This window comes from Mustelus asterias, unplaced genomic scaffold (assembly GCF_964213995.1).
Source record: "Mustelus asterias unplaced genomic scaffold, sMusAst1.hap1.1 HAP1_SCAFFOLD_369, whole genome shotgun sequence".
NCBI classification, from domain to species: Eukaryota; Metazoa; Chordata; class Chondrichthyes; order Carcharhiniformes; family Triakidae; genus Mustelus; species Mustelus asterias.
The window spans coordinates 428,018-437,673 of record NW_027590325.1 but is presented as its reverse complement, the minus strand read 5'-3'; the positions used below and the strand labels follow the sequence as shown (position 1 = coordinate 437,673).

The 9,656-nt window shown below is 55.2% G+C and overlaps 1 protein-coding gene across 1 annotated transcript; it reads left to right on the top strand.

Moving 5' to 3' along the window:
- Positions 1-4,641: 4,641 nt before the first annotated feature.
- Positions 4,642-9,416, top strand: LOC144486494 (uncharacterized). The gene has a single exon (XM_078204536.1). It carries the CDS (start codon positions 4,649-4,651, stop codon positions 5,837-5,839), a length of 1,191 nt encoding a protein of 396 aa, XP_078060662.1. The 5' UTR covers positions 4,642-4,648; the 3' UTR covers positions 5,840-9,416.
- The last annotated feature ends 240 nt before the right edge of the window (positions 9,417-9,656 follow it).

Sequence of the window (9,656 nt, the reverse complement as noted above, 5' to 3'; positions counted from 1 at the left end):
GAGAATGTGCAAACTCCACACAGACAGTGACCCAAGGCTGGAATTGAACCTGGGTCCCTGGAGCTGTGAGGCAGCAGTGCTAACCACTGTGCCACCCCAAGTCAGGATGTCATCATATTACAGGAGGATGTAACTGCTCTGGAGAGAGTGCAGAGGAAGTTTACAAGAATGTTGCCAGGGCAAGAAAAGTGTCGCTCTGAGGAGAGGTTGGATAGGTTGGGGTTATTTTCCTTGGAACAAATAAAGGTGACTTGATAGAGGTGGATAAAATTACAGCGGGAAGAGACAGAGTGGATAGGACAAGATTGTTTTCCTTGGATGAGAATTCTAGAACCAGGTGTAGCAGGGACATAAGGAAGAACTTTTTTTATGCAGAGGGTGGTGGGTGTCTGGAATTCGCTGCCAGAGTTGGTGGTGGAGGCAGAGACCCTGAACTCCTTCCAATACCTGGATTTGCAGCTTAAGTGCTGTAAGCTACGGGGCTATTGGCCGGATGCAGAAAGGTGAGAATAGAAAGAGTACCGGATGCCCTCAGGCTTCTGGTGTCTGTGGTTCTATGGCTGGAGATTGACCTCCAACCACTGCAACCATCTTCCATCTGTGATTTATTTATCTTCCAGTGATTTCTGTTTCTGTTTCAGATCTCCAACATCTTTTTTTGCAGCGTTTTACTCGCGGCGTATTGGGAAACAGAGGGGGAGGGGCAATGGCGTCCGCCATTACCCAGCCATCCCCGCGCGCTGGAAAGGGCTCTGTCCCGGCAGCGGTGGGTCGCAGTGCGCCTGCGCCGCCTCGGCCACCGCTCGGCTGCACGCCGGGATACTGGAGGACTGCGGGGATCGCGGAGCTGGGAGGAGCAGCGGCTGAGGCCCGGGGAGGCGGCGGGGCTGCAGGGGGGTGAGTGCGGGAGCCCGGGCCCCAGGGTCAGAGGGCGGGAAGGGGTCAGGGGGTCAGCCCCCCAAAAAACTGGGGTTCAGGCACCCCCAAGAAGCATTTAAAGAAGAATCACCCCCTTAAAGGGGAATGCACCCCTGTTTAAAGGGCGACAACCCCCTCCAATCTGGGGAGTCTCTAAAGGAGAATGCACCCCCTAATCGAGGAAGCATTGAAGGAAGAAGGCACGCGCCTCTAATCCCGGGGTATCTGGGGGGAGGGGGATGCACCCTCTAATCCTGGGGTATGTGGGGGGAGGGGGATGCACCCTCTAATCCTGGGGTATCTGGGGGGTGGATGCACCCTCTAATCCCCGGGGTATCTGGGGGAAGGATGCACCCTCTAATCCCTGGGGTATCTGGGGGGATGCACCCTCTAATCCCCGGGGTATCTGGGGGGAGGGGGATGCACCCTCTAATCCTGGGGTATCTGGGGGGTGGATGCACCCTCCAATCCCTGGGGTATCTGGGGGGATGCACCCTCTAATCCCCGGGGTATCTGGGGGGATGCACCCTCTAATCCCCGGGGTATCTGGGGGGAGGGGGATGCACCCTCTAATCCCCGGGGTATCTGGGGGGAGGGGGATGCACCCTCTAATCCCCGGGGTATCTGGGGGGAGGGGGATGCACCCTCTAATCCCCGGGGTATCTGGGGGGAGGGGGATGCACCCTCTAATCCCTGGGGTATCTGGGGGGATGCACCCTCTAATCCCCGGGGTATCGGGGGGGATGCACCCTCTAATCCCCGGGGTATCTGGGGGGAGGGGGATGCACCCTCTAATCCCCGGGGTATCTGGGGGGATGCACCCTCTAATCCCCGGGGTATCTGGGGGGATGCACCCTCTAATCCCCGGGGTATCTGGGGGGATGCACCCTCTAATCCCCGGGGTATCTGGGGGGCGGGGGGTGCACCCTCTAATCCCCGGGGTATCTGGGGGGATGCACCCTCTAATCCCCGGGGTATCTGGGGGGGATGCACCCTCTAACCCCGGGGTATCTGGATGGGATGCACCCTCCAAACCCCGGGGTATCTGGGGGGAATGCACCCTCTAACACCGGGGTATCTGGGGGGATGCACCCTCTAATCCCCGGGGTATCTGGGGGGATGCACCCTCTAATCCCCGGGGTATCTGGGGCGATGCACCCTCTATTCCTTGGGGTATCTGCGGGGATGCACCCTCTAATTCCCGGGGTATCTGGGGGGTGGGGATGCATCCTCTAATCCCCGGGGTATCTGGGGGGAATGCACCCTCTAATCCCCGGGGTATCTGGGGGTGGGGTGCACTTTCTAATCCCCGGGGTACCTGGGGGGTGGGGATGCATCCTCTAATCCCCGGGGTATCTGGGGGGATGCACCCTCTAATCCCCGGGGTATCTGGGGGTGGGGATGCACCCTCTAATCCCCGGGGTACCTGGGGGGAGGGGGATGTACCCTCTAATCCCCGGGGTATCTGGGGGGGGTGCACTTTCTAATCCCAGGGGTATCTGGGGGGATGCACCCTCTAATCCCCGGGGTATCTGGGGGGTGGGGATGCACCCACTAATCCCCGGGGTATCTGGGGGGTGGGGATGCATCCTCTAATCCCCGGGGTATCTGGGGGGATGCACCCTCTAATCCCCAGGGTATCTGGGGGAGAGGGGGATGCACCCTCTAATACCCGGGGTATCTGGGGGTTGGATGCACCCTCTAATCCCCGGGGTATCTGGGGGGGATGCACGCTCTAACCCCGGGGTATCTGGGGGGGATGCACCCTCTAATCCCCGGGGTATCTGGGGGGATGCACCCTCTAATCCCCGGGGTATCTGGGGGGTGGGGATGCACCCTCTAATCCCCGGGGTATCTGGGGGGATGCACCCTCTAATCCCTGGGGTATCTGGGGGGATGCACCCTCTAATCCCCGGGGTATCTGGGGGGATGCACCCTCTAATCCCCGGGGTATCTGGGGGGTGGGGATGCACCCTCTAATCCCCGGGGTATCTGGGGGGATGCACCCTCTAATCCCCGGGGTATCTGGGGGGGAGGGGGTTGCACCCTCTAATCCCCGGGGTATCTGGGGGTTGGATGCACCCTCTAATCCCCGGGGTATCTGGGGGGGAATGCACCCTCTAATCCCTGGGGTATCTGGGGGGGATGCACCCTCTAATCCCCGAGGTATCTGGGGGGATGCACCCTCTAATCCCCGGGGTATCTGGGGGGAATGCACCCTCTAATCCCCGGGGTGTCTGGGGGTTGGATGTACCCTCTAATCCCTGGGGTATCTGGGGGGATGCACCCTCTAATCCCTGGGGTATCTGGGGGTTGGATGTACCCTCTAATCCCTGGGGTATCTGGGGGGATGCACCCTCTAATCCCCGGGGTATCTGGGGGTTGGATGTACCCTCTAATCCCTGGGGTATCTGGGGGGATGCACCCTCTAATCCCTGGGGTATCTGGGGGGATGCATCCTCTAATCCCCGGGGTATCTGGGGGAATGCACCCTCTTATCCCTGGGGTATCTGGGGGTTGGATGCGCCCTCTAATCCCCGGGGTATCTGGGGGGAAGGATGCACCCTCTAATCCCCGGGGTATCTGGGAGTTGGATGCACCCTCTAATCCCCGGGGTACCTGGGGGAAGGTTGCACCCTCTAATCCCCGGGGTATCTGGGGGAAGGATGCACCCTCTAATCCAGGGGTATCTGGGGGGTGGGGATGCACCCTCTAATCCCCGAGGTATCTGGGGGGATGCACCCTCTAATCCCCGGGGTACCTGGGGGAAGGATGCACCCTCTAATCCCTGGGGTATCTGGGGGTTGGATGCACCCTCTAATCCCCGGGGTACCTGGGGGTTGGATGCACCCTCTAATCCCCGGGGTACCTGGGGGTTGGATGCACCCTCTAATCCCCGGGGTATCTGGGGGGTATCTTGGGGCGGGGGGGGGGGGGGGGAGTTACGAGGCTGGGCACTGACATCATTTACTTTCTCTGTCCTCCAGGTGGTTTCAGCTGCTCCAGGGTGGTGTCTATCCAGCAAACCCTGGACAGGAGCCGGCAGCTGATGGAGCAGGAGCTGGGCAACTGGAGAATGAGCAGGCCAGAGGAGGAGGAAGAGGAGAGAGGGACCCCGGAGAGGGAGCAGGAGAGAGGGACCCCGGAGAGGGAGCAGGAGAGAGGGACCCCGGAGAGGGAGCAGGAGAGTGGGACCCCGGGTGAGGAGAGTGGGACCCCGGGTGAGGAGAGTGGGACCCCGGGGGAGGAGAGTGGGGGTTTGGCCTTGTTGGGGTTTGGGGAGCAGGAGAGCCGGAGGATGGTGGTCAAGGAAGAGAGGGAGAGATTGGAGGACGAGGAGGGGGGTTGGAGGGGGTTGGTGTCAACGCCAGGGATTGAGGGGACGGAGAGTGGGTACGACTGGGAGAGGAGGATGAGAGTGGCGAGGGAGGGGGAGAGCTGCAAAGGGACACAGGTTCTGCCGCTGATGGAGCTCGGAGAGCTGGGGTGTGGTTTGGAGGACAGAGGGTGGCGGGGGGAGGTGGGGGAGGGAGGGAGGCAGACAGTGAAGGCCGAGGGACGGAGACTAGCAGTGGAGATGCTGGGGTTTGGGGAGGTGGAGAGTGGCTTTGACCTGTCTGGGAGGGAGGTGCTGGCTGGGGAGGGGGGTCAGTCTCTGCCCATGGAGGAGAGGGGGTATGGTCTGGGCGGGACGGGAGGGGGGGACACCGAGGGGAGGGGGGCCCCGGCGATGGCTGCCGAGGCTGACAAGCCCCTCAAGTGCTCGGTGTGTGCCAAGGGTTTCAAGTACCGCTATGGTCTGGAGCGGCACGAATGTACCCACCGCACGGAGAGACCCTTCAAATGCCCGCACTGCGGCAAGGCTTTCAAACATTCCTCCGGGCTGGTGAACCACCAGCGAATCCATGCCCAGGAGCGGCCGCACGCCTGCCCTGTCTGCGGGAAAACCTTCAAGTATCGTTACTGCCTGGCCCGCCATGAATGTGTCCACACCCAGGAGCGGCCGCACGCCTGCCCTGTCTGCGCCAAGACCTTCAAACACCCGTCAGGGCTGCTGAAACACCAAAGGGTCCACACTCGCAGCCGGCCTTTTGTCTGCTCCATCTGTGGCTCGGGATTCACCCACCCGTCCATCCTCCGCCGACACCAGGTGGTACACGCCGAGGACCGGCCAATCCGCTGTGAGGACTGCGGACGCGGCTTTTACTATCCCTCGGCCCTCAGGAAGCACCAGCAGAGCCACGGCAAGGCGGGCGATCGACCTCCCTACCTCAGGACCTACCGGCCGGTGGACACCAGCCCCAGTGCCGGGCCCCCTGACCTCAAGCCCTGCAAATGCTCCGAGTGCGGCAAGGCCTTCAAGAAGTCCTCAGACCTGGTGATGCACCAGCGAGTCCACACCGGCGAGAGACCGTACGTCTGCACTCTGTGCGGCAAGGGATTCAAGCAGCCATCCGGGCTGATCCGGCATCGCATTGTCCACACCGGAGAGAGACCCTTCAAATGCTCCATCTGTGAGAAGAGCTTCACCATCCTCTGCACACTGCGCAAACACCAGCGGCTCCACACTGGCGAGAAGCCATTCCAGTGCCCAGAATGTGGCCAACGCTTCACCCAGTCTCACCACCTGGTGTCCCATCGCCGTATCCACACCGGAGAGAAACCCTTTGTCTGCCCCGTTTGCTCAAAGGGCTTCAAGCAGCCCTACCAGCTGGTAGAGCACCGGCGGGTTCACACCGGCGAGAGGCCATTCCTCTGCACTGTCTGTGGCCGTGGCTTCATCCAGTCCTCCCACCTCAAGACCCACCAGCACCTGCACACTGGAGAGCGCCCCTTCAAGTGTGAGAGCTGTGGCAAAGGGTTCATTCTCTCGTCTCACCTCATCAAACACCAGCGGATCCACACCAAAGAGAACTACTAACCGGGAAGCCCAGAGATCATCTTACAGCATCAAGGCACAGATTATTACCAGCCAGCCAAGTGACATCGACATGGACCAGGACCTAACCAGGAATCACCAACATTAACCAGAACCTAACTAGAAATCACCAAATTAACCAGAACCTAACCAGAAATCACCAACATTAACCAGAACCTAACCAGAAATCACCAACATTAACCAGAACCTAACCTGAAATCACCAAATTAACCAGAACCTAACTAGAAATCACCAAATTAACCAGACCCTAACCAGAAATCACCAACATTGACCACAACCTAACCAGAAATCATCAACATTAACTAGAACTTAACCAGAGATTACCAACATTTATCAACACCAAACTAGTGATCACCAACATCGAGAAGCTAACCAGCGATCAGGAACATTGACAGAATCAAACTGAGTGGTCATCGTCACTGAGTAATTAACAAACCTCAACTCCAACACTGAAGTCACTGTTCTCCCAAACACAAAAATCACCCAGCCCCATCCACCATCCCTCTCATCCACAAGCCGCCAACACGAACCATCTGGAAACTCTTTTGGAATTTGACCTGATTTAGGAACAATGTCCACATGGAGGCGGCAGTGAGTCAGAGGGTGACAAGGTGTATTTGGGAGTGGAGTCACTGGACCCTTGCCTTTGATCAGAGACACAAACCTATGGCGATGGGAGTATGGTTGGTGAATACTAACCTCAATCTCTGGGTCTTTCTGATATAGAGTCATAGAGGTTTACAGCATGGAAACAGGCCCTTCGGCCCAACTTGTCAATGCCGCCCTTTTTTAAAAATCCCTAAGCTAATCCCAATTGCCCGCGATTGGCCCATATCCCTCTATACCCATCGTACCCATGTAACTATCTAAATGCTTTTTAAAAGATAAAATTGTACCCGCCTCTACTACTACCTCTGGCAGCTTGTTCCAGACACTCACCACCCTCTGTGTGAAAAAATTGCCCCTCTGGACACTTTTGTATCTCTCCCCTCTCACCTTAAACCTATGCCGTCTAGTTTTAGACTCCCCTACCTTTGGGAAAAGATATTGACTATCTACCTTGTCTATGCCCCTCATTATTTTATAGACCTCTATAAGGTCACCCCTCAGCCTCCTACGCTCCAGAGAAAAAAGTCCCAGTCTATTCAGCCTCTCCTTATAACTCAATCCATCAAGTCCTGGTAGCATCCAAGTAAATCTTTTCTGCACTCTTTCTAGTTTAATAATATCCTTTCTATAATAGGGTGACCAGAATTGCACACAGTTTTCCAAGTGTGGCCTTACCAATGTCTTGTACAACTTCAACAAGACGTCCCAACTCCTGTATTCAATGTTCTGACCGATGAAACCAAGCATGCCGAATGCCTTCTTCACCACTCTGTCCACCTGTGACTCCACTTTCAAGGAGCTATAAACATGTACCCCTGGATCTCTTTGTTCTGTAACTCTCCCCAACGCCCTACCATTAACTGAGTAAGTCCTGCCCTGGTTCAATCTACCAAAATGCATCACCTCACATTTGTCTAAGCTAAACTCCATCCACCATTCATCAGCCCACTGGCCCAATTGCTCAAGATCCCGTTGCAATTGGAGAAAGCTTTCTTCACTGTCCATTATGCCACCAATCTTGGTGTCATCTGCAAACTTACTAACCATGCCTCCTATATTCTCATCCAAATCATTAATATAAATGACAACTATTGATGGATCCCTGAGGCACACCGCTGGTCACAGGCCTCCAGTTTGAAAAATAACTCTCTACAACCACCCTCTGGCTTCTGTCAAGAAGCCAATTTTGTATCCATTTAGATACCTCACCCTGGATCCCGTGAGATTTAACTTTATACAACGACCTACCATGCGGTACCTTGTCAAAGGCCTTGCTAAAGTCCATGTAGACAACATCAACTGCACTGCCCTCATCTACCTTCTTGCTTACCCCTTCAAAAAACTCAATTAAATTTGTGAGACATGATTTTCCACTCACAAAGCCATGCTGACTGTCCCTAATCAGTCCTTGCGTCTCTAAATGCCTGTAGATCCTGTCTCTCAAAATACCTTCCAACAACTTACCCACCACAGATGTGAGGCTCACTGGCCTGTAGTTCCCAGGCTTTTCCCTGCAGCCCTTTTTAAACAAAGGCACAACATTTGCCACCCTCCAATCTTCAGGCACCTCACCAGTGACTATCGATGATTCAAATATCTCTGCTAGGGGACCCACAATTTCCTCCCTGGCCACCCACAATGTCCTGGGATATACTTCATCAGGTCCCAGGGATTAATCTACCTTGATGCGCTTTAAGACTTCCAGCATTCCTTCTCTATAATATGTACACTCCTCAAGACATCACTATTTATTTCCCCAAGTTCCCTAACATCCATGCTTTTCTCAACAGTAAATTCCCCAAAGCCTGTCCACCATCGACAAGGCACAAGTCAGGAGTGGGATGGAATACTCTCCACTTGCCTGGATGGGTGCAGCTCCCAACAACACTCGAGAAGCTCAACACCATCCAGGACAAAGCAGCCCCCGATCGATTGGTTGGAAAAACTTGTTCTCGTTGGAACAACGGAGGTTGAGGGGCGACCTGATAGAAGTCTGCAAGATTATGAGAGGCATGGACAGAGTGGATAGTCAGAAGCTTTTTCCCAGGGTGGATGAGTCAATTACTAGGGGGCACAGGTTTAAGGTGCGAGGGGCAAGGTTTAAAGGAGATGTACGAGGCAGATTGTTTACACAGAGGGTGGTGGGTGCCTGGAACCCGTTGCCGGGGGAGGGAGTGGAAGCGGATACGGCAGTGACTTTTAAGGGGCGTCTGGACAAATACATGAATAGGATGGGGATAGAGGGATATGGTACCTGGAAGGGTAGGGGTTTTAGTTAAGTCAGGCAGCATGGTCGGTGCGGGCTTGGAGGGGCCGAAGGGCCTGTTCCTGTGCTGTAATTTTCTTTGTTGATTCACAGTCCTTCGCCACCATCAACAGGTTTCCCCAATCAGTTTGCTGCCACATTTACTCTGGACCTGTTCCTGTCTCGCTGCCCTTGTGCCTCTCCCTTTATCCCTGTTTCTTGGTCATCATGGGAACTCAGTATCTCTTTAACCATTCCTGCATCCTGTCTAGTTGTTTTCCTTCCGACCCCTCTGTCTGGCTGTGTCTCTCCCTCCCCCTCTCTCTGACTCTCTCACTTTCTCTCCCTCCATCTCCTGGCTGTTTCAGTGAGGAATTTGACTGGGAGATTTGTCAAAACCCAGGAGTACACGAGACAGCAGAAATATTCAGCCCAGAAGGAATCACTGTTCAGTGAGGGGCTGCTAACATTAACATTACCCACCCAGGTATCTGTGATCCCCTCTCGCTCGAGTTCCTTACACACAAAACCCTGAGAAAAACAGGGGAATTGTGTTTTTTAGATTAGAGCATAGTTTAGAGCTGGACAATAAAAAAAAGTAGTAGAACTGTACTGACTGCATGCTGTGTAAATTTATAACTGAGCATAAGGCTGTGAGCAAATTGGCAATTGTTAATATGTTGAATAAAGTTACACTGACTTGCAACTGTCAAAGCGCAACTGGTGTATAAAATGCACACTGGGAACAGTTGGAATATCAGTCACACTGGGAACAGACAGAATATCCACCACACAGGGAACACTCGGAATATCTGCCACGCTGGGAACAGGCGGAATATCAGTCACGCTGGGAACAGGCGGAATATCAGTCACACTGGGAACAGGCGGAATATCAGTCACACTGGGAACAGGCGGAATATCAGTCACACTGGGAACAGACGGAAT

What these genes read in the sequence shown, in the direction of transcription:
- LOC144486494 (XM_078204536.1), top strand. Translation starts at nt 4,649, where the DNA reads ATGGCTGCCGAGGCTGACAAGCCCCTCAAGTGCTCGGTGTGTGCCAAG.